Source organism: Leptonychotes weddellii, chromosome 1, assembly GCF_054177405.1.
Source record: "Leptonychotes weddellii isolate Sample4059 chromosome 1, ASM5417740v2, whole genome shotgun sequence".
Classification (NCBI taxonomy): Eukaryota; Metazoa; Chordata; class Mammalia; order Carnivora; family Phocidae; genus Leptonychotes; species Leptonychotes weddellii.
This window is the reverse complement of record NC_138369.1, coordinates 2,096,450-2,119,272: the sequence shown is the minus strand read 5'-3', so window position 1 is coordinate 2,119,272 and position 22,823 is coordinate 2,096,450. Positions and strand designations below refer to the sequence as shown.

The 22,823-nt window shown below is 57.8% G+C and overlaps 2 protein-coding genes and 1 long non-coding RNA gene across 7 annotated transcripts in view; all 3 read right to left on the bottom strand.

Annotated features, from left to right (window-relative positions):
* Positions 1–696: 696 nt before the first annotated feature.
* On the bottom strand, positions 697–8,267 carry GIPC3 (GIPC PDZ domain containing family member 3). Of its 4 annotated transcripts, none has more exons than XM_081832449.1 (6): positions 7,963–8,265; positions 6,989–7,174; positions 6,670–6,850; positions 4,836–4,948; positions 4,483–4,577; positions 697–4,366 (listed from the first exon to the last, which is right to left on the bottom strand). In XM_081832449.1, exons 1-6 carry the CDS (start codon positions 8,185–8,187, stop codon positions 1,021–1,023), a joined length of 4,146 nt encoding a protein of 1,381 aa, XP_081688575.1. In that variant the 5' UTR covers positions 8,188–8,265; the 3' UTR covers positions 697–1,020. The 4 variants fall into 4 exon arrangements, with proteins under 4 accessions (XP_081688575.1, XP_081688697.1, XP_030889783.2 ...); XM_081832571.1 differs by lacking the exon at positions 7,963–8,265 and adding an exon at positions 7,662–7,927; XM_006738716.3 differs by having other exon boundaries at positions 4,071–4,366; positions 4,496–4,577; positions 7,963–8,266.
* Positions 8,268–11,056: 2,789 nt separating this feature from the next.
* HMG20B (high mobility group 20B) lies at positions 11,057–16,529 on the bottom strand. 2 transcript variants are annotated; one of them, XM_031033920.2, is made up of 10 exons: positions 16,449–16,529; positions 16,113–16,168; positions 15,660–15,768; positions 14,970–15,173; positions 14,243–14,363; positions 13,858–13,901; positions 13,513–13,585; positions 13,007–13,222; positions 12,298–12,430; positions 11,057–11,744 (listed from the first exon to the last, which is right to left on the bottom strand). In XM_031033920.2, the coding sequence occupies exons 2-10, from the start codon at positions 16,148–16,150 to the stop codon at positions 11,732–11,734; spliced, it is 951 nt and encodes a 316-aa protein (XP_030889780.2). In that variant the 5' UTR covers positions 16,151–16,168; positions 16,449–16,529; the 3' UTR covers positions 11,057–11,731. The 2 variants fall into 2 exon arrangements, with proteins under 2 accessions (XP_030889780.2, XP_006738778.1); XM_006738715.3 differs by having other exon boundaries at positions 13,858–13,904; positions 16,449–16,513.
* A 943-nt stretch (positions 16,530–17,472) lies between these two features.
* LOC145716242 (uncharacterized) overlaps positions 17,473–22,823 on the bottom strand; it is an 8,885-nt gene continuing 3,534 nt past the window's right edge. Inside the window, exon 3 of the long non-coding RNA XR_014138814.1 lies at positions 17,473–17,615. This is a non-coding gene — a long non-coding RNA (uncharacterized LOC145716242). The remainder of the gene's footprint in view (positions 17,616–22,823) is intronic.

The following is a 22,823-nucleotide window of genomic DNA, read 5'->3' as shown; positions in this document are numbered from 1 at the left end:
ACACCCCAACCCGAGAAGGCTCTGCTTAGGAAATACTGAATGTGCACAGCCAACACACCCCCTCTCTTGCCAAAATATATCTTGGCCCCCCCAGCCTTACTGTCCTTTGGGTCTGGGAGTCATCAGTCTTTAAAGTTGGCGCATCAGATTGCTGTTCCACCGCGTGCCCACCATGGCCAGCAGCTGGAGCAGAGCTGGGGGGGGGCGGGGGGGCGGGGCAGAGGGGGGACCTGTTTTTTTTTTTAAGATTTTATTTATTTATTTGACAGAGAGGGAGGCGGCGAGAGAGGGAACACAAGCAGGGGGAGTGGGAGGGGGTAAGCAGTCTTCCCGCCGGGCAGGGAGCCCGATGCGGGGCTCGATCCCAGGACCCCGGGATCATGACCTGAGCTGAAGGCAGACGCCCAACGACTGAGCCACCCAGGCACCCCTGGGGGTACCTGTTTTTTTCACTCAACACTTCAGACTCCAGCGCCTTGAGCAAACAGCACCTGGCCCATAGTAGGTGCTCAATAAACATCAGTTGAAGGGACAGGTGATTGAGCCTTTGCAGGGCGCCCGTATCACTTAGTAAAGGGCTTGGCACACAGCAGCCGCTTAGGAAGCATCCAGTGTGGTCATCTGTGCCCCCTGAACTCTCATGCCTGCCCCTTCCTCTGCCTTCCCATGAACTCCCCCAAAAATGACACACCCAGCTGCAAGGAGAGGTGCCTTTATTCCCCATGAGCCCTCGAGGTACATGAGGACAAGATTCCTCCTGCCCCCCATTTCTCCACCTCCTGCCCACATGCCCCCCCCACACACACACCCAGCTTTCCACTCCACAGACCTAGGATCTGCTTACACCTCCCAGAGCCAGGCCCAAGTGAAACTAAAGCCCCTGTTTCCACTCTCCCTACTCCCCCCACCCCTACCTGCTGGGGGAATGAGGTCACCTGCTGCTTCCAGGGGACCCAGGCTGGGAGGGGCCAGAGACAGGATGGGGGGGATCTTGGAAGCCAAAACTGTGTCACCCTCAAGCTACAGCTCCCCTTGGTGGGGGAGGGGCTCTGACCCCCAAGGAGCAGGCCCTGACTCCTTGAGCGTGTGGGAGGGGACAGGCCTCTGGGCTAGGGATTCAGGGGTCTGGGAATGCAGGAGGTCTGCCCTGGGGGCAGAACTAGAGATGACAGATACGGTGGGTGGGGTGGACTTCTGGGGTCCTAGCTGGGGCTTGGGGAAGAGGACCGGTTTCTGAGGGGCTGACGGGATCTGTGGCTGTGGGGCCAGGTGGGAAGTTGGTGAGCTTCGGCCCAGGCCAGTGTTGGCCTGCGTTCCATGTACCAGATCATGGGGCTGGGGCTGCGGCTGAGAGACTGTGCTAGGGCCCAGAGTCGGAGCTCTGCGTGGTGGGCCTAGGGGCTGATGTTGGGCTGGGGGAGTGAGATCAGCCTCAGTTCTAGGGTCAAGGCGAGGGGTCTGTAGGTGGAGCCCATTTCTAGAGCTGAGCTGGATCTTTGAGCTGGTCTGGGTTCTGGAGCTGGTCTGGGTTCTGGAGCTGGACTGGGTTCCAGAATAAGGTTGTGTTCTGGAACTAAGGTAAGTTCCAGAGCTGGGCTGAGTTCTTGAACTGCTCTGGGTTCCAGACTTGGGCTGGATCTCAGGGCTGAGTTGAATCTGAGAGCTGGGCTGGGTTCTGGAGCTGAGCTGGGCTCCAGAGCTGGACTGAATTCTTGCACTGGGCTGGGTCTCTGAGGTGGGCTGGGCTCCAGAGTTGAGCTGCGTTCCAGAACTGATCAGGGTTCTGGAGCTGGGTTGGGTTTCAGAGCTGAGCTGCATCTCAGAGCTGAGGCAGGTCTCAGAAGTAAACTGGGTTCTCGAGCTAAGCTGGGCTCCAGAGCTGGGTTGAATTCTTACACTGCTCTGGATCCCAGAGCTGGGCGGGGTCTTGGAGCTGAGCTGGGTTCCAGAACTAGTCTGGGTTCTGGAGCTGGGTTGAGTTCCAGTAAGAGGCTGGATTCTAGAGCTGAGGTGAGTTCCAGAGCTGGGCTGCATTCTTGAACTGGGCTGGCTTCCAGAGATGGCCTGTGTCTCAGAGCTGAACTGAATCCTGCGACTGAGCTGGGTTTCAGAGTTGAGCCAGGTCTCAGGGCTAGACCGAGTTCTGGAGCTAAGGTGGGCTCTAGAGCTGGGTTGAATTCTTACACTGCTCTGGGTCCCAGAGCTGGGCTGGGTCTTGGAGCTGAGCTGGGTTCCAGAACTGGTCTGGGTTCTAGAGCTGGACTGGGTTCCAGAAACAGGCTGGGTTCTGGAACTAAGGTAAGTTTCAGAGCTGGGCTGAGTTCTTGAACTGCTCTGGGTTCCAGGCTTGGGCTGGGTCACAGGGCTGAGCTGAATCCTGGAGGTGGGCTGAATGCTTGCACTGGGCTCAGTCTCTGAGGTGGGCTGAGTCTCAGGTCTGAGCTGCGTTCCAGAACTGATCAGGGTTCTAGAGCCGGGTTGGGTTTCAGAAACAGGCTGGGTTTTAGAATCACTCTGGGTTTCCAAGTTGGGCTGTGTCTCAGGGCTGGAGTGAATCGTGGAGCTGGGCTGGGTTCCAGAGATGGGGTGAATTCTCGAACTTATCTGGGCTCCAGAGCTTGGCTGAGTTCCAGAGCTGGTCTGCTTCCCAAAGTCCGGCTGAATACCAGAGCTGCCTTGGGCTGTGGCTTGGAGCTGGTATCTAGAACTTGGTAGGGTTTCCGAGATGAGCTGAGTCCCAGAAGTTGACTGAGCTCCTGGACAAGTCTGGGTCCTGGAGCTGGGCCTGCTTTCAGAGCTAGACAGATTTGTGGAGATTACGTCTGGTGCTGCATTGGTCTGGGTCCCAAGGCTAGACTGGATTCCAGAGTTTAGCTGGGTTCTTGAACTCAGTGGGGTCTCAGCAACTGACTGTGTTTGAGCGCTGGATGGGATTTCAGACCCAGTCTGTGCTTCAGAATTGAGCTGAGTTCTGCAGCTGGGTGGAATGCCTGAGCTGGACCGAGCTCTGGAAATTGCCCAGGTCTTAAAATTGTTCTGGGTCCCAGAGTTAGATGGCATTCTAGAGCTGGTCTGCGTTCTGCAGTGAGAGCGGGGCTCGGCATCAGGCTTAGCTCTGGAGGCAGGCCTTGCCTCAGAAATGGGTGGGGTTCCAGAGCTTGTCTGAATTCTGGAGATGGGCCTGGTTGTAGCACCAGGGTGGGGTCTAGAACTGGACTCAGTCTCTGAGCTGGACTCATCACTGGAACCGGACCAGGCCCCAGGATGGGGGTGGGTACTTGAGTGCAGTTGGGTTTTAGAGCAGGGCTGGGATCTGGGTCTGGACTGAGCTGCAGCAGGCATCTGGGCTCGTGAGCAGGGTTGGGTTTGGGAGCCATCTTCCAATCCTGAACTGGTGTGGCTACTGTTGCTGGACTGTTTCTGGAGTCTGAGCTGGGCTCCAGAATTAATGGGAGTTCCTGAGCTAGACCGGGTGTCTAGGTATGGCTGAGTCATGGGGTTGTCTTGAGTTCCAGCATCAGACTGAGTTTTATGGAAGGGCTTGGTCATAGATCTGGGCTGGCTTCCAGAACTGGGACTGATCTCAGAGCTGGGCTGTGTCTTAAAACTTATCTGGGATCCAGACCTTAACTTGATTTCGGAGCTTGGTTTAGCTTCAGAGCTGTCTTGGGTTCTAGGAAAGGGCTGGGTTTTGGAGCTGGGTTGGGTCTCAGAACTAAATTGCATTCTAGCGATGAACTTTGTCTCAGGGTTGGCCTGGGGTCTAGAACAGTGCTTGGTCTCAGAGCTAGGCTTAATCTCAGAACTGAGCTTGGTTCTAGAGCAAGACTTGACCTCAGAGCTGGGCTTGGTCTCAGAACTGGTAGGGGTTCTAAAGGTGAACTTGGTCTCAGAGCTGGCCTGGGGTCTGGAGGGGGGCTGAGTTTTTGAGCTGGGTTGGGTCTCAAAAGTGGATTGGGTTCCAGAGATAAACTCAGCCTCAGAGCTAGCCTGGAGTCTAGAGTAGGGCTTGGCCTCAGAGCTGGGATTGGTCTTGAAATTGGTAGGGGTTCTAGAGGTAAACTCGGTCCCAGAGCTGGCCTGGGCTCTAGAGCGAGGATGGGTCTCAGATCTGGGCTGGGCTCTGGTGCAGAGGTGGGCTTCGGGAACTGGCCAGGAGGGCTGGGGCAGGGGGCTGGGCTCTGGGCTGGGGCTGCGCTCGGCCCCAGGGCAGACTAGCCACAGGCCTCCCTGGCCTCGCCTATGGCGGCCCACACCTCCACCACAAACTCGTCCGGGAAGGCGAACTCGCCCAAGACGGAATCTAAACGGTGTGCAAACTCCTGGACGCTCAGCGTCTTCTTGGAGGTGTCCACCATGGTGGATGCTGCAGGCCAAGCAGGAGGGAAGGCTGGTGAGGGTGCTCCTTGGGCCGTGACTTCCTCTTGGGGCCTCTGACTCCTCCCTGTGGGCTGTCCTCCCCCCAGGGTCCACCCAGCTTACCCTGGCCCCTTACCCAGCTCTGGGTCCCGAATGCCCATGTAACTCTCCAGCAGGTCATCCACCCTCCGTGATGCCTCCTCCTCAAATTTGCTCGGCTGGGGCGGGGAACAGCAGAGGGTCAGAAGTCTGGGATCCCTCCAGCCCAGCCCCTCCGCAGGCCCCACCCCTGCGGTGAGAGCGGAGCGGAGAGTCAGCACTCTGTGCCAGCACTCCCATCCTGCCTTGCATGGAGGACCCATTTTTGCGGGTAGGGGAGCCGGCTGGACAAAGGAGAGGGTCTTACCCAAGGTCCCACTGAGTCAGCTGAATGCTCGGTATAAGAGCGCCTGAAGACTCCCTTCCCCTTCACTCACCACTTCCTCCACTGAGGCAGACCCCCCAGAACGAAGACGCAGGGTCTCCCTCCCACTGGTCACTTTCGGTTCCATGGGGCATTTGCTGCCCCTGCTCCTCTGGGCGATCATATCTGGAGGGGACAGAGCGGGGGAGGGGCATGTGCTCTGGGCGGATCCACATCTGTGTAAGCCTCAGAGGTTACCAGCTGAGCCTTTCTAGAACCTTCTTATCCTTCAAAGCCCCCTTATGTCCATGGGTGAAACTTCAGAGACCCAGCTTGAGAATCCCCCCGAATCACCCTCCTCTTTTTTATTTATTTTTATTTTTTAAATAATCTACTCCCAGCATGGGGCTCGAATTCACGACCCTGAAACCAAGAGTCACGTGTTCCCGGACTGAGCAGGCCAGACGTCCCCGTCCCTCCTGCATTGTTTTGTTTTGTTTTTGAAGATTTTATTTATTTATTTGACAGAGAGAGACACAGCGAGAGAGGGAACACAAGCAGGGGGAGTGGGAGAGGGAGAAGCAGGCTTCCCGCCGAGCAGGGAACCCAATGCGGGCCTCGATCCCAGGACCCCAGGATCATGACCTGAGCCAAAGGCAGACGCTTAACGACTGAGCCGGCCAGACACCCCTGTCCCTCCTGTTTTTAAAATGACTCTCTCTAGAAGGGACTGCTTGAGATCCTCCTGTAGCCAGAGGGTCAATCTAGAAAAGACTTTGTCTAGAATTCAGTCCTAACGTTTGGACATGGCTCTTGGAGTCCATTGCTCTGCTAAAGGGCAGTTCTGGAAGCCCACCCTGTCCCATTCTCCCTGGGACCTCCCTCCAGATGTGCCCGGGAGTTTCTAGAACCTCTTGCTGGAGAACAGCACTACTCAAAGGGCCAGTCCATAATTAAATGAGAGAGTGGTGCCCGAATGGAAAGTGACAGGCTGGTTCCTTCCTTGAGAAAGTCGTGCTGTAAAAAAAACGACCTGCTGCTAAACAGGATGGTCTACATTCTAAAGCAGAGGTTCTCAACCCCGGGGCAGGGGTGGGTGGTTTTGCCCCCAGGTGACATTGATGACATCTGGAGACAGTTTGGTTGTTGCGACCTGATGGCTGCCATTGGCATCTGCTGGCTCAAAGCCAGGGGCGCTGCTCAGCATCCTATGGTGCACAGGATGGTCCGCACTGCAGAGATGAGCTGGCCCATATATCACTACTGCTGAGGTGGAGAAACCGTCTTCGAGAGCAAGTCCCTTGTCTCATGCATGGACAGGTCACAGACTTCTCCTTGAAAAGCACCATTCTAGGGGTGCCTGGGTGGCTCAGGAGGTGAAGCATCTGCCTTGGGCTCAGGTCATGATCTCAGGGTCCTGGGATTGAGTCCCGCATCGGGCTCCCTGCTCGGCGGGGAGTCTGCTTCTCCCTCTGCCACTCCCCACCCCTCGTTCTCTCTCTCTCTCAAATAAATAAAATGTTTTTTTTTTAAAGCACCATTCTAGAACTCACTTGGAAAAACATTCTCTAAAATCATAGCCTAAAAGCAGTACTTTAAAAGCTCCTAGCCAGGTTACAAAATAGGTCCAGACACCTCCTCATCCTATCCCCATCTTTCCAAACTCCCCTGCCCCCATCCCTGGATTGACTCTAACAATCTAGAAACTACCTACCCATTCCTGACACAGTGCCAGAAGCCCCCTGTCATGTCACCAGAGGCATCTAGAACCTTCCATCCTGTCCCATTCCCCTCACCCCCCCACGCTCCCATCCTCCACTGTGTTCACTGGGCATCCAGAGAACCCGCTTCTGGAAGAGCTCCTCACCACCACCCCACCTGCCCCCTGGACCCCAGGTGGCCCTCACCGAAGGCTCTCTTGGGCTGCACCAGGCGCAGGGTGAAGGGCTGGGACTTGGGCAGCTCCCGGAGCATCTTGGCTACCTCGTAGTGGCGGCAGCCCACGATGGAGTGGTCGTTGATGGCCTCAATGCTGTCGCCCACGCACACAGCCTGGATCCGGTTGATGATGCTGCCCTCCTTGATCCTCTGCAGGGACCCAGAGTCACTCACGAGGCCACCCCAGCCACCCTCCTCGGCTTCCCAGAGCCCAGGTTAACCAGACAGGGGCAGTGGCTCATCCCAGGTCCCCGAGCACGCAGGTAGTCACCCGCCCTCCAGGGGCACCTTGATGAAGGCGTAGCCAGCCCCATTGTCCGTGATGGTCAGTCCCAGGGCATCTTCGGTCTTAGTGACCTCCACCTCCTTGGTCTCGCCGCGCACGTGAGCAAAGATAAAGTCCTCCAACCCTATCTGGCCGCCCAGGAGTTTCTGCATGTCCACTTTGTGGCTGTTTAGGGTACAGAATAAGATCTGTCCCAAGGGGAGGGGGAGCGCAGAATTAATGACAGCGCTCATCACCCTCTGTCTGTGCAGAACAACCAGGGTGATGGGTTCAGGAGCCTGAGAGGGAAACCGAGGCACAAGGAGGCATGAAACTGGCCTGGTTACCCAGCCACCAGGATCCCAGTCCACCAGAAAACGCGGGGCATGGGACCCTCAGAATGGGGTGGGGTACAAGAAGGAGTCTGAGACCCTCAGGATGGGGAGCAGGGAGCTGTGGGCACGAAGAGACCCCTCCCTCACCCCTAAGACTTTCAGTTTTAACCCGTTGGTGCCCTGACATCCCAGACCAACTTGTTCAGTCGATTCTGAATCTGCTGGCGCCCCCTGGGGGCTACGAGTCGTACAGCCCAGCAGCCCAGGCCCTGACCCCCCCGGGCCTCCGACTTCGCACCTGGAAGGGGGCTGCCTGGAACCCCAGCCCCCAGCCGCGCCCAGGAACCACAGAGGCGCTTACCCGAGGGCTGGGATCCACTGTTAGCTGGTTCAGCGCAGTGGGTTCCTGGACAAGCTAAGGATCCACTCACCCTAACCCGGGCTCCCCTTTTGCGCAGGGCGTGCGAAGAGGTTCTCTGGGGTATGGGCACCCCAGGATCTGATGGGTGTGTCTCTGAGATCTGGTGATCGGATCCCCTCCATCCGAGGAGGGGGGGATCCGGGGCCCCCAGTCCCGGGTTCCAGGCTCCACCCCTATCCCGGGTCAGATGGGTGGGCCTCTGGCGCCGGGAGGGGTGGAGCGGGGGTTCGGGGGTCCTCACCTCTGTGGGCGCGATCCCGAAGGCCTCGGCGATCTTGGCGTAGAGCTCGCGGACGTTGGTAAAGCCCTCGATCTTGCCCGTGGGGCTGCCGTGCGCCAGCTGCGTGCGGAAGACCAGGCGCGGACGGGCGCGGGGCGCGGCTGGGGGCTCCGCGGGCGAGGGCGGGGGCGCGGACGGGCGCGGGGCCTCGGCACCCCGGGTCTCTTGGGCCGCGGTGCTCTCCATGGCAGGAGGAGCTGGGCCACCCCGGCCACCGCCACAGCCGTCGCCGCCGGATCCGCCGCTTCCTGCAGCCTCCCCTCCCCCGGCCCAGGGCGTGACAGCCGAGCCGCTGGGGTAAGGGGATCCGGGAATCCGAGCCGCCCGGGAAGGCGACACCGCGGGCTGCGGAGGGGGGCCTGGCCCCAGGTGTCCGGGCCCTGCCAGGGCCAGCCAGCTGCGCGCTCCTGGGGGACGCCGGGCAGTCCTCCAGGGGCCTGAGCTGCAGACTGGGGAAAAACAGGGATCACCAATGAGGACATAAACAGCTGAGCGTGAGGAGCGCTCACTGTCTGCTAGGCGCGCTCATTTAATCCTTGCAACAACCCTAGAAGGGGGCAGGACACGTATGCTGGGATAACCTCAGCCATACCCTGTCCCTGCTTCGACACATCCTTCCAGTGCTCAGTCCTCCCCAGGGAGGTAAAAGCCCAAGTCCACCCTGAGGCCCACCAGGCCCTGCACGACCTGCCCCGTCCCCCCCCCACCACCCTACCCTCCTCCCCATCTCCCCCTCGCTCCTGCTACTCCAGCCATACCGGCCTCTTTGCCTTTTCTCTAATGCCAGGCTGGGTCCTGCCCCAGGGCCTTTGCACATGCTGTTCTTTCTGCCTGAACGCCATCTCCCAAGTCATCCACCTGGTTTCCTCCCTCACCTCCCTCAGCTCCTTGCTCAAATGTTGCCTCCTCCTTCCACCTCTCAATCTCTTTTCCCGGATTTTTCTCCCTGGTATCAAGCACTACCTGATAGATCAGCTGTTTACTTACTCATCTTGTATCCTGGCTGTCCCCACCACTAGAATGTTAGCTGCAGGAGGGCAGGGGTTCTGGTCTCTTTTTCCCCCTGCCGCATCCCGGTGCCCCGTGCCTGGCAGACAGCAGGCACTCAGGCAATCTTTGGTGAGGAAATGAATGAACCCCCAGGTTACAAATGAAGAAGAAGGGAAGGAGGCTGTGGGCACCAGGAAGCATCTGTAAGAATCCCCTGGGACCACAGCACGGAGGCATCCAACAACAAGAATTTCGGCTCTTATAATAAACAGCAATGGAATGCCATATAGTGGAGCAAAAGAGGGGCCTCCCGCCTTGGGAGAATCTCAGAAACCAAGCGTTAATGGAAAAAGGCAAGTTGCAGAAAGCTTTGGACACTGTAAGAAAATGTTGTGTCAAGTTTAAAAGCCCGCAAAACATGACACACATTATGACATGGATGAGCCTTGAACACACGACACTCAGGGAGGGAACCAGACACGGAAGGCCACACGGGGTGTGAGTCCACGTGGGTGACACGTCCAGAACAGGCTCATCCGCGGACGGGAAGGGGGCTTGTTTCTGTCAGGGGCCGAAGGAGGTGGGAGGGGCAGTGACTGCTAAGGGGTACAAGGCTTCTCTTTGGGGTGACGGAAGTGTTCTGGAATTAGATTGTGCTGATGGTTGCACAAGTTCGTAAATATACTAGAAACCACAGAACTGTACACTTTAAAAACCTTTAAGAACTGAACGAGAAAACCAAACCCTGTCAAAACGGTACTCTTCTAGGAAGACATACTTATGTGCTACAGTAGATAAAGACTTGCCTGATAAACTCCAAATTTGGGATGGGGGTACCTGTGCCGGGGGGGGGGGACAAGGGACCTGGGGTGGGGAGGTGACAGTATCTGGTTGTGTTTGTCTCCCGGGGCAGCCATAACAAAGGCCCACAAGCTGGGGGGCTTAAAACAACAGGGATTTACTCTCTCTGTTGGGGGGGGGGCCCCGAAGTGTGACATCAGCTTGTCAGCAAGACCACGCTCCCTCTGAGACCTTGGCAGAGCCCCTCCCTGCCTGTCCTAGCTTCTGGTGGTGGCTGGCACTCCTCGGTGCTTTCTGGCAGCTTGCATTGTTCCCATTTCTGCCTCTGTGGTCACATGGCCGTCTCCTGTGTCTGTGTCCGAATCTTTATCTTCTTATAAGGACACCAGTCATATTGGATCAGGGGCCCACCCTACTCTGGGATGACCTCATCCTAACTAATTATATCTGCAATGACCCTATTTCCAAATAAGGTCACATTCTGAGGACTGGGGTTTAGGGCTTCAGCGTATCTTTTGAGGGGACATGATTCAACCTGATACAGGCATTTGTCTAATTATTCTCCCCCAATTTTAAGATGTCTTAAATACTGCATTACACAAAAAGAGAGGATTCCTCAGTAAGGCAAGCGCAGAATCCCCCTAGGAGCAGCAATTCCATTCCTGGGAGGTAGCTTGCAGAAGTGAAAGCAGGTGTTCAAACACCTGTGACACACTATACACAGCAGGACTCAAAGGAGCCGGAAGGTGTAAACGACCAAAATGTCCATCAACGGGTGAAGGGATAAACAAAATGTGGTCCGTCCACATATTGGAATATTATTCGGTCACGAAAAAGAGGAAGGGGCCCACACGCACGGCCCTGGGAATGGACCCCGAGCCCACAACGCTCAGGGAGGGAACCGGACACAGAAGCCACACGGGGTGTGAGTCCACGTGGGTGACGCATCCGGAACGGGCTCATCCGCGGACGGGAAGGGGACTCGCGGGGGCCGGGGCTGGGGAGAAGGTGGGGAGTGACCGTTGATGGGGGCGGGGATGCTCAGGGAGGGAACCAGACACGGAAGGCCACGCGGGGTGTGAGTCCACGTGGGTGACACGTCCGGAACAGGCTCATCCGCGGACGGGAAGGGGGCTCATGGGGGCCGGGGGCTTGGGGAGGGCAGGCCTGGGACACCCAGCAGGGGCATCTTGGGGGCCCTGGGCACATCTTCTAGCCCACCTCCCACTCCACCCCCCCAAAAAAACATTCACAGGCTTGGAAATTCAAATTCCACTTTTTTTACTTAAAAAGTCCAGATTGAGCAAAGGTAGAGGATGCCTCTGCAAGGGTCCCTCATCTGGATGAGGGAGGGGAGGGTCAGTACCAGCCCCCCCAATTCTGGGGTGCAGGAATCTGAGGGCCACAAGCAGAGGGCCCCGCCCCAAGTATGAGAGCATGTCCCTGCAGCGTGCCTGCCTGGGGCGAGGGGGGGGGGGCACCTGTGGTGAGCACCTGCTGGGGGTCCCAGCGGGTCGGGGGTGGGGTTTTCTACCTTGTCCCTGGGCCGGTCCTCGAGATCCGGTGTAGCAGGTATAACCGTCCCCACCCTGGGTGTGCCAGTGGCTGTGGGTCCCCTTGTGTCCTGGGTTCCGCAGCCCCTGTGCTGCTCCCACGTCCCTGTAGTGTGATGTGCAAGGGGAGCAGGCCTTGCTGGGCCTTGGGGCTCCGGGTTCTAGGCGTGTCATATACAGCAGGTGATTTTTCTGGGTTCAGGGTGCTGGGGGAATTGAAAGCTAGAGGGATGCTGTAGCAATTTAATTTTAGGGGGGCTGCAGCCCCCAAGGTGCAGGATTGGGCATGGCCCCAAAATGTGGACCCCCAATCCTCCTCCATGGGGTGGAGAAGGGGCCATGACCAAAGCTTGGTCTTCTCTGGATCCGTGGGGCGGCGGACACCCTCATAGGTGCTCACTGTGACAGGAGAGAAGGGGGGGACTCGTGATGGGGAACCCCCATCATTTATTAGCCCTGACCCCCAGGATGGGGATCACCATAGGCCACCAACCCTCAGTTCTTCCAAACAGATGCCATGGTGGGGGCCAGGAGTCCATCCCACCTAACCAGGACAGCTGGAAGCCACCCAGAAAAACCCACGAGCAGCTGGGGGGAAGTTCTAGCCCCCCCAGTGGATCCCACCGGCCAAGAAGGATTGGCATTTCCCGCCCAGCAGCATTCATAAAGTCCCCGATCTGATCGGCGCCCCCCAGCGGTCTGGCCACTGGTCGCCTGTATCAAATAAGCCCCACCTGGTAGATCCCGTGTGGGCGGTGCCCTCGGAATAAGATCCCGCAGCCGGATCCCACCCGGCAGCGCCCAGACTCCGGGACCCCCGTCGGAGGCCGAAATCCAGTCATTTCCGCGGGGGCCAAGGCAGGTCTAGCCTCAGGCAGCCCCCCCAACCCCCAGGCAGGGAGGCCCCATGCGGGCCGAGCAGAGCCCGGGGGCGACCCGCCCCGTCACACACCTGGCGACCTGGGCCAGGATCTCCTTGATGCGGACGATGAGCTTCTCGTGCTGGGCGGGGTCGCGCTCGATGGCGCCGTGCAGCCGAGCCATGTAGAAGTCCAGAGTGCCGAGAGTGGGCGTCTCGCCCGTGCCTGGAGAGGACAGGGACCGGTCACCGGAGCCCAGCGGGGGAGTCGATGCAGCCGGGGCCCCACAGGTGCAGAAGTCAGAGGGCGGGGGGGGGGTCTCCAAGGGCAGGGTCCCGGGGAGGGGGCCAGAGGCGCGGCGCGTCGGTGGGGTCGGGTGGGGGATCAGAACGTCTAGACCCGGAAAAGTCAAGGTCAGCTGTGGGCGGGGGGCATTAGACGTAAAGTGGTGAGGGCGAGGCCGTGGGCGGAGGGGGGGCTTACAAACTGGGGAGGAGGAAGTAGCCAAGGTCAGCTGAGGCCAGAGCGCGAAAGGCCGGAGGGGAGGGGGGGGTCATGGGCAGGACCGGCGCGGGCAGGGGTCAGCGAGGGCGGGCGCGTGCTCTGCTCACGATAGGGAGGAGTCATTCGGTGCAGGAGTCGCACGGCCGGGGGCGGGGCTGGCGGGATTTCTGGGGTCGGGGCTCAAGGCGGTAGGGGTCAGGCTCGAAGCAGCTGGGGGCGGGGCCAGGAGGTGGAGCCGGCGGGGCGGAGCTCGCCAGAGACAGGGTGGGGGCGGGGGGCGGGGCGGGGCCTCCGCACCCGGCACCGGCAGCGAGGCGAAGCTGGCGGTGAGCGCCTGGCGCACGGCCTGGAGCTGCTGCTGCAGCGCCAGCGTCCGCCGCTCCTCCAGCGCCAGCTCCTGCTCCAGGCGCTCCCGCGCGCTGCTCATGCTCTGCGTGTGCCTCTGCAGCACGGCGTTCTGCTCCTCGAAGGCCACGTTCATCTTGCGCAGGCGCCGCAGCTCTGCCTCCCGCGCTGCAGCGTGGGGGAGCCGGATCAGAGCCTGGAGCTTCCTCCCTGCCCGCTGCTGGGCCTCTGCCTTAGCTGTGTCCCCCCGCCCCCGACCCCCGGGGCCGGCTGTCACTGCTCTGCCTCCAGCCCCACACCTCGGTTCGGCTCCGGAGGGTCGGGGGAGGTGGGCGCCTCTGCTTTTTTGAGTGGGTGGTCAGCTCCCCCCACCCGCCACCTCCCCCGGCCTTGGCACCCTTTTGGCCCACACACTCTCCCAACACCCACTTCCCCAAGAATCCCTGGTCAGTGCTCACCTTTGTTTTGGTCCAAGAACTCTTCAGTGAAGATGGGGACGTCAAAGGTGGAGAAGCCATCACAGTCCCCACCCTGGGACGACAGGACAAGATGACGAATTTTTTTGGGGGGGCAGCCAAAACCCCTCTGGGACGTCCCTCAAGCTTGGGAGGGAGGGATTCCTCTGGCCATCTGGGTCGAAGTCCTTTTACCAACATTCCCACGATGTGGCTGCCCCACTCTGCTTGCACACTTGGAGGAGGGGCACTCCCTTCCTCCCATGAGAGTTGGTCTGGCTCACCCAGGGCTTAAAGACCTCCAGACCTTTCTTGCCCAGCCATGGTCCTTGGAGCAGGAGTACTTACCTTGTGTCCATTCAAGAGGGTATTCATGAGCCCAGAGCCCGAGTCTTCTGGTGGGGAAGGAGGGCAGGATCAATCGGCCTGGCAGGTCTCCTCTGAGCCCACATATTGCTTTGCGAGTGCCGCCCTCCCCCCCCCCGCCCCGCCTAGCATACCCTTCCCCCCCTAGTTAGCCCTGCTCGTCCTGGGGCAGGCTCCTGCCTAGGCCCCCCAGTGTCTGTGTGCCCCCATGTCAGCACTGCTCAGCCCTGCCCACTCACAGCTGTCTGCTTAGGTGTCTCTCATCTTCATGGGACCGGGAGTCCCATGGAGGACGGTGGGTGGTCTGCCCAGAGTCACCTGTCTCAGAGCCCGCACCCAGCCGCCTGGGGGCTGGGTCCCTTCCCACCTTTCTTGATCTTCTTTTCCTGGATCTTCTCCGAGCACATCTTGTAGGCTTCTGACTGCTGGTACGCGCGCAACTCCTTCATGTACTGCTGCTTCTCCCGCTCGGCCTCATCCAGGTACCGCTGGTGGGGGCAGCGGAAGGCTTGGCCCAGCCCAGGGGCAGGGGCAGGGGCAGGCCTCCACGGCCAACACCCCATCTCCATCACTCAGCTCACTATGCCCCCACCTTCCCGTAGCTCCCTATTGTCCTTGGAGACAAAACCCGCCTCCTCGGCCTCCTGCTCAGCTCCCCACCCCCCACCCCCCGCCCAAACTCCGCCGCTATAAACCTCTCCCTGTTGTCTCCAGGCTGGGCTGCCCTCCTGCACCCATTTCGCTTGTTGAAATACCACTTAGAGGGCGCAAACTAGTGGTGTGTTTCGTTTCCTTGATATTTTTGCAATTTTAATTACCAGGATTTGAAAATCGGAAGGTATCACATAAAAATCCAGCCCCCACCCCTACATCTTTACACCTATCCATGTTGGTTATTAAGTGTTACGTCGATTCTTGCCTATTGCTACCCTCCCCTCGCTTCAGCCTGCTGGGGAGAGCTCATGGGTGATCAGTTCTCCAGGCGGAAGCAAGGACCCTCCACATTCTGTCCTTTGGGGCATGTGGCTGCAGGGCAGTGTCCGAGTGGGTCGGGGCAAGGTCAGTGGTCCTGGGCCAGCCCCCTCCGTCCACACCTGCTTCTCCGCCGGCTGCAGCTTGCTCCACTCGGCACCCAGCATCTTGGTGATCTCGGGAAAGGGCAGATCTGGGTGGCGCGTGCGAATCTGCTCACGCCGCTCGTTCAGGAAGCGCACGTAGCCCGTGACCGGTGCCTTGGGCCCATTTGGCAGGATCTTCTTCCGCTTCTTGCCCTTGGGCCAGCCACGCTTCTTCACGGGCTGTGAAACCGTACGCGCCGTTGGGAGGGGCCTGGGGGGCTGGGGCAGGCTAGAGGGATGGGCGGGGCCGATCCAGGAGATAGGGACTGGAAGGTCTGTAGGTACGGCTTGGTCAAGGGGCAGGATTGGGAGGGCGGGGTTCGGAGGTCCCGGGCACTTGGCATCTGGGATGGGGCTCGCTTGTGGGCGTGGTCTCTGGGATGGGCGTGGCTTCTATGCTGGACGAAAGGCCCACTGGACGACGGGAAGGTACCCCCCACAGGGCAGTGGGCGGAGCTGGTATTGGGCGATGGGCGGGGCCTGGTTTAGTGGCAGTGGATCTCTTGGGGGCGTGGCATGTGGCACGGGGCGGGGCCTCAGCTTCGGAAGAAAATCTGGACTGTGGGCGGAGCCACAGCGAATTCAAATCTAGCCCGGGGTGGAGCTTCCAGGCTATGGGCGAGCCCCAGAGCCTCCCCCACCACAGCGCAGGGACTCGGGACTCACCTCCTCCTCGTGGGAACCCTTCTCGCCGGCCCGGGGGCCCTCGCCGCGCTCTTGCTTGACAGCCACCACGAAGCCCCCATGCTGTCCCGGAGCCTTGCCGCCCGCCGGCCTGGAGCCATGGGACGCCAGGGTCACCCCCATCCTCACCTCCATCCCCGACCGCGGAGCTGGCACGGAGGGGGCCTGAGTCCTGAGAGCAGGGGTCTGCGGGGGTCATTATCCACGGGACGGGGAAGGAGCACTCGGGGGGCCGGTAGGGACCCCTGGGAGGAACTGGGCCGGGGAGTTGGGGGGAAAGAGGTCGGTGGGGATGCAAGGGAGAGGTCCTGCCCCAGCTGTGTGGGGGGAGTCAAGACCCTGCGGGGCGAGGGGCGAGGGGCCAGGAGCTCCGCAGGGCGGGCGGGAGCTGGGCTGCAGCCCCAAGTGGGCTGGGGGAGGGGATGTCTCACTCACGCGGCGACCGCGCCGGGCTGCTTGGAGCCGTGGGACATGGCCGCTCCCGGCCCCACCTGGAAGGCAGACGCGTGGCCGAGTGAGGGGCGCCCGAGCCGCCGATGGGGTGGCCCGGCGGGGGAGCCCCGGAATGCCGGGCCCGGGATGTTTGGAGGGGCCGGATCCAGGGGCGGGGAGGCCCTCGAGGGCGGGCGCCCCAGGGATCCTTTGTTGGGCGATCGCCCCCCGGAAGGGCCGGGCCCACCCTCCTCCGGTCCGGGAGGGGCCCCTCCCCGGCCCCAGGACCCCCGCGCCCCCACCCCCTCGCAGGGCCCGGAGTTCCGCGGCTGTTTTCACCTCCAAAGAAACTTTCCCGGACCTCTCCGCTGCTGCGACGCTCCAACCAACCGCCCCGAGCCCGCCCCTGCCGCTCGCCCCTCCCTCCGCATGCTAATACGGCCTCCGCGAGCTGTCGGATTGGGTGCAGTGTTTCCCTGGGGCGTGACCATGCAGATGAAGGTTGGCGCGCCGGTCGGCGATTGGCTGGGGCAACCGGGGCCGCGTGGGAGGTGGATAGGGAAGGCTGCGGGCGGGTGCGTCAAGTTCGGCTGCGCTCGGCTGTTCTCGGGACCAATCAGGGCGCTTTGAGGCCTTGCCGGGCGGAGCCCCTTAAAGGGCCAGTAGGCGCGGCTCGGACTCCTCCTCTCCGGGTGAAGGCGAGACCGCCCGCCCCTGCGGGATCCCGGGACCTGCAGGGCCAGATCGGGCGCCTCCCTAGTTGCCATGGAGACGGCGGCCGATTGCTAGGAAAGGGGGTTAAGGTCCTTCCCCGCAGTGTCTTCCTCTCCCGCCCCAGGACAGGGTGGGACCTGTCTTAGCCTCTTGCAAACCTGGCGGGGAAGTTAGCCATCCATTCACTGAACTTAGGGCCCCCGGCCTCCCGCTGTGCCTAGTCCTGCAGTGAGCCAGCAGGGGCTGCTCTCCCCCTGGGGGCTCAGCTTTCCCTCCTGTGCAATGGGGACCTTGCACGATGTTTAGGACCAGGAGGCTGGGATGCTGCGAAGCTGAGGTCCAGAACTGGGCTGAAAGCATTTGGAAAGAGGAACTGAGACAGGAAGGCTGCAAGGACCTCGTGAAGGTGGAGGGGCAGGAGGCTCTGCTCTGGGATTTGCCCCCCCACCCCCACGCGGCAGCGTGGTCTTATGGCCTGAGCTGGGACTTCCCCTACTCCCAGGGTGACAGTTGTGGTCACTGAATGCTCACGATCTCTTATTAGACCCCAGACAATTGGCCCACATCACCACACTGCCATCTCCCTTCTCTGCTTCCTTGATGTTCCTCAAATACAAATACGTCCATTTCACTTACCCCTCCCCCCGGCCTTTGCACCTGGTGTGCCCTTTCCTCCTGATTATCTGCTGGCTCACTGCTTGATCTCCTTCAGGTCTTTGCTCAAATGTCACCTTCTCAATGAGGTTTCCCCCATACACCCTGTCTTATTTTTTCTCCATATGTTAGTTTCCCCTGTTAAAGAACAAAAAAAAAAAAATTTTTTTTGTTTTAAGTTTTATTTATTTAAGTAATCTCTACTCCCAGTGTGGGGCTTGAACTCACCACCCTGAGATCAAGAATCGCATGCTCTATGACTGAGCCAGCCAGGCGCCCCTAAAGAACAAAATTTTAATGGAATAAATTTGAAGATCTAATGGGCTTTGTTAAGGGATTCATGGATGGGGCAGCATTCCATCTAGCAAGTAGAGGGGAGCTCCAAAGGATCCTACAAAATGGAAGGTTATATAGGAAGCAAGAAGGGGCAAGGACATTCTTACCAAGAGAAGAGAAAGGATTGTGCCTCCTTGCAAGGTCACTTTCCCTTAGCAGGGTGAAGAGCAGGAGGTCTTATTATGCACATTCTCTCATGTTCCTTTGGGGCAGAGAGGGAAAGTTCCTGACTGACCCATTAATACATTTCTGGGGGAGGGGTGCCTGGGTGGCTCAGATGGTTAAGTGTCTGCCTTCGGCTCAGGTCATGATCCCAGGGTCCTGGGATTGAGTCCCGTGTCGGGCTCCCTGCTCTGCGGGAAGCTTGCTTCTCTCTCTCTCCCTCTACTACTCCCCCCTGCTTGTATTCTCTCACTCTCTCTGTCGAATAAAATAAAGTCTTAAAAAAAAAATTTTCTGGGGGAGGTTGAAGCTGCAGTTAGGTTGGTATTAAGCTCCACTTTGGTGACATGGCCTAAGTGGCTCTTTTATTGGCCTGTGGTTTTTAATACTTTTTTTTTTTAGATTTTATTTATTTATTTGACAGAGAGAGACACAGCAAGAGAGGGAACACAAGCAGGGGGAGTGGGAGAGGGAGAAGCAGGCTTTCCACCGGGCAGGAAGCCTGATGCGGGGCTCGATCCAAAAACCCTGGGATCATGACCTGAGCCAAAAGCAGACGCTTGACGACTGAGCCACCCCGGCGCCCCATCACGTTAAAGCACCTAGAACAGTGCCTCTAGGAGCTGCTCAATCCCTATCTGTTGAATATACAAATGAGTGCATACAGTAAATATCTCAGAGGCAAGTGCTTTGGAAAACAGCCAAGCAGTTCCTCAAAACATTAAACATGAAATTACCATGTGATCCAGAAATCCCACTCTTAGAGATAGACCCAAGAGAATCAAGAACACATGTCCACGCAGGAATTTGCACATGAACGTTTACAGCAGCACGATTCACAATGGCCGATAAGTAGAAACAACCCAAATGCCCATCTGTTGGTTAACAGATAGACAAAATGTGGTCCATTTATCTAATAGAATATTAGTGGCCATAAAAAGGAATAAATTAGGGGCGCCTGGCTGGCTCAGTCGGAATAGCCTGTGACTCTTGATCTCTGGGTCGTGATTTCGAGCCCCACGTTAGGTATAGAGATTAAGATAAACTTAAAAAAAGAAAAAGGAATAAATTGCTGATTCATGCTACAACAGGGGTGAACCTTGAAAACATGATGCTCAGTGAAAGATGCCAGTCACAAAAGACTACAAGTGTGTGGCTCCATTCATATGAAATGTCCAGAACAGGCAAATCCATAGAGACAGTAAGTTAGTGGTTGCTTGGGGCTGGGGAATTAGTGGGGATGGGGAATGGGGAGACACTGCTCAGGGGCACGGAGTTTCTTTTTGAGTGATCAAAATGTCCTAAAATTAGACTGCAGTGATGGTTGCCTAACTGTAAATATACTGAAAACCTCAGGGGAGCCTGGGCGGCTCAGTCGGTTAAGCGTCTGCCTTCCGCTCAGGTCATGATCCCGTGGGATGGAGTCCTGCGTCAGGCTCCTTGCTCAGCGGGGAGTCTGTTTCTCCCTCTCCCTCTGCCCTCCCCCCAGCTTGTTTTCTTTCTCTCTCTCTCAAATAAATAAATAAAATCTTAAAAAAAAAAAAAACCCTCAGAATTGCACACTTTAGATGGGTGCATTGTATGTGAATTAAATTTCAATAAACCTGTTCCCCTAAGAGGCAGCCCAGGGCTGAGTAAGATGAGCATGCCTTGGAATCATGACAGACCCGGATTCCAGACCCTGCTCTGTTGCTTCATGGGACACACCACCCTTGCCTCTGATCTGTTAAAAATAATATAGGTAAGAAGTCTAAGCGAGAAGTTGGGGGAAGCCCCGCCCTCCAAGCCCCGCCTTTTTGGCTTGATTGACAAGGTGTTGCGCTAGAAACTGTCCTCCTAAGAAACCACACAAGGAATTCAGAGTCTTCCTGTACATCAAAAAGAGAGGAACTGTTTTGAGATTGACTTTTTAAAAAATACTTTACTTATTTCCTTTAGAGAGAGAGCGAGAGCCCGAGCAGGGAGGAGCAGAGGGAGAGGGAGACAATCTCTAACAGACTCCGCACAGGGTGGGGAGCCGGAAGCGGGGCTCCATCCCAGGACCCCAAGATTATGACCTGAGCCAAAACCAAGAGTCCCGTACTTAACCGACTGAGCTACCCAGGGGCCCCTGGGGTTGATTTTGAAAGCAGTTTGCAGCTCTTTGGCATCAAGAAAAATATCTTGCTGCATGGATATTCTCTAGAAAGAATAAAAGTGTCTTCCGTCCAATTCATGCAGTCCATAAACACCCACAGCCCCAAACAAGCAACATATAGAAGCAGCATTTATACTATCTGACTTCACATCCTTCGTGCATTTATTTAACAGCAGATCCTTTCTGCCCCGAAACTATAAATCATTTTTTTTCTCTCTTTTTTTTTTTTTTCCAAGTAGGCTCCACACCCACTGTGGGGCTTGAACTCATGACCCCAAGATCAAGAGTCACCAGCTGCACTGACTGAACCAGCCAGGCGTCCCTTGTTTTTTCTTAGCAACATAAAGTTCTCTCGATACCTAGCCCTCAGTAAGGGCGCCTGGGTGGCTCGGTTATGTGTCCAACTCGTGGTTTCAGCTTCGGTCATGATCTCAGGGTCATGATCTCAGGGTCATGAGATTGAGCCCCGCAAAGGGCTCCGCACTCAGCATAGAGTCTGCTTGGATTTCTCCCTTTCCCTCTCCCTCTGCCCCCTCTCTCCCCAATCACGTGATCTCTCTCTCTCTCTCAAATAAATCAATAAAATCTTTAAAAAAAAATACCTAGCCCTCAATAAAACCAGTAACCACAGCTGTCTAAAGTCGTAAATTTCGTTTTAGTTTCTTTGCATTCATTTCTGTGCCTCACTTGGAAATTTGTACAGTAGGAAGCCTGGTACGGAGTCCCAATTTGCAGTCCCAGAAATACAAGATCCATTAAGGATGGCTTAAACTTCTGTTTTTGAAATGAACGTTATTTTGCAAATATTGTGCAAATTCATTTCATTTGTATAAAATCAGCGTAGGCAAGGCCACGGTACGCACACCATATTCCCCATCACCAGCTTGGTAACACTTCTTACTAAGGCTTTTTCTACGTGCACACACATGCACGCACGCGCACGCACACGCACACACGTGTACGCGCACGCACATGCACGCGCACGCACTATATTAGTCCCCTAGGGCTGCTCAAACAAAGCACCGCAAGCCCGGGCCTTAAACAGCAGAAGCGTATTGCGCCGCAGTTCTGGGGCTTAGAAGTCCAACAACAAGGACTCGATCAGAGCTGGTTCCTTCTGCGGTCCTGAGGGAGAGTCAGCCCCAGGCTCTCCCAGCTCCTGGGGGGCGCCGGCCATGCTGGGTGTTCCTTGACTTGTCCAAGCGTCACCCCGATATTTCTGCCTTCATCATCCCTCGGTTTCTCCGTGTGTGTGTGTCCAGCTTTCGCTTTTTATTGGGTCCACAGGGGACTGCTCCAGCGTGACATCATCTTAACTCCCCACCTCTGCAATGACCCTATTTCCAAATAAGGTTGCATTCGAAGGTCCTGGGTGTTAGGACTGTCACCTACTTGGCGGGAGGGGAGGTTGCAGGGAAGGGGACACAACGTGAAGCACAACACACACACAAATGCAGTGGTCACAGCTGCCTGAAAGAAGGGGTGTGGGGGCGGGGGCCTCAGGCCTCTGAGGAGGAGGCAGCCCGGGCTGCTGTGGGACCTGCAGAAGGTCAGGGAGGTGGCCCCAAGCCCTAGATGTGTGACTTGAGCAATTTACCGAAATTGTCTGTGCCTCAGTCTGCCGCTCCACAAAGTGGGACGATGACTATGTCTGCCTTCAGGAGGTTGTCGCGAGGGTTTAATGAGCTTAATTCATGGTCTCCCTTAGAACTGGGGTCAATGCCACCGGAAGCGGTAGCTGGTTTGGTCCAGGAAGCTGCAGACCCTGTTACAGAGAATTTTCTAGTACAGTGGCTGCCACCCAGGGTAGTTCAGGGGACACTGGACCATGCCCAGAAACATGTTTGGTTGTGACGACTTGCCGGGGGGGGGTGCCCCTGGCTTCTACTGGGTGGAGGCCAGGAGTGCTGCGATGCACAGGACAGCCCCCGACCACAGCGAATGATCTGGTGCCTGTGCGGTCCCAATCCTCACCTGCCTCATCTCCCTTAGGCCACCCTGTGACCCTATTCAGCAGTGCTACTGTCACACCCATTTCACAGAAAGGGAAACTGAGGCTTGGGGGCTGGCCTGAGACTGCCTGGTTTGATCTTGGCTGTGGGCCCCCCACAGCCACCCTGGGATCTAAGGAAGTTCCTGGTTGTTTCCCAGTTTCTAGGAATCCTCCCTCCCCTTCCATCCACCCCACCTCTCCTCCCCCTCCACCACTCCTAGTCATCCAGAGCCCCTGGAGAGGAGATCAAAGCGAACCCTCCCTTCCTACCTGCAGCTGGACTGGGGCCACCAGGACATCCGATCTCCAGCAGGGGGTGGGGGGCAGCTGGGACGCTCTGGGGACATCAGAGGCTCGGATCTCACTGGACCCCAAGCCTGTCTCTATCCTATCCCGAGGGCAGGGCATTCATCCCTCCTTTCTCACATCCTCCCTTCAGGCAGGACCGTCTCTGATCTTCCCCGCAAATCTCACACGGGCTCTTATGGGGGCATGTGTGCTCTGCACTAGGTTCCCAACCCCTGTAGCCAAGGCCTGCTTTGGAATAGACGCCCCCCATGCCCACCCCCATCCGACTTTTTATCTGACTCTCCCAGCTCCTCTCAAAACCCTCCCATGGCTCCCCAGTGATCTGGAGGTAACGTCCAGACTCTGCCTGCCATTCAATCAGCCCTCCCATGTCTAACCCCTCCAGCACCAGCACCAACCACAGAGGGGC

What these genes read in the sequence shown, in the direction of transcription:
- GIPC3 (XM_081832449.1), bottom strand. Translation starts at nt 8,187, where the DNA reads ATGGAGAGCACCGCGGCCCAAGAGACCCGGGGTGCCGAGGCCCCGCGC. An exon ending in CTGGCTACGCCTTCATCAAG is followed by an intron (nt 6,851 to 6,988) that starts GTGCCCCTGGAG and finishes GGGTCCCTGCAG; the next exon opens with AGGATCAAGGAGGGCAGCAT. An exon ending in GAGCTGGGTAAGGGGCCAGG is followed by an intron (nt 4,367 to 4,482) that starts GTAAGCTGGGTG and finishes CTTGGCCTGCAG; the next exon opens with CATCCACCATGGTGGACACC.
- HMG20B (XM_006738715.3), bottom strand. Translation starts at nt 16,150, where the DNA reads ATGTCCCACGGCTCCAAGCAGCCCGGCGCGGTCGCCGC. An exon ending in CCCTCTTGAATGGACACAAG is followed by an intron (nt 13,586 to 13,857) that starts GTAAGTACTCCT and finishes CTGTCGTCCCAG; the next exon opens with GGTGGGGACTGTGATGGCTT. An exon ending in CGCCTCGCTGCCGGTGCCGG is followed by an intron (nt 12,431 to 13,006) that starts GTGCGGAGGCCC and finishes TGTCCTCTCCAG; the next exon opens with GCACGGGCGAGACGCCCACT.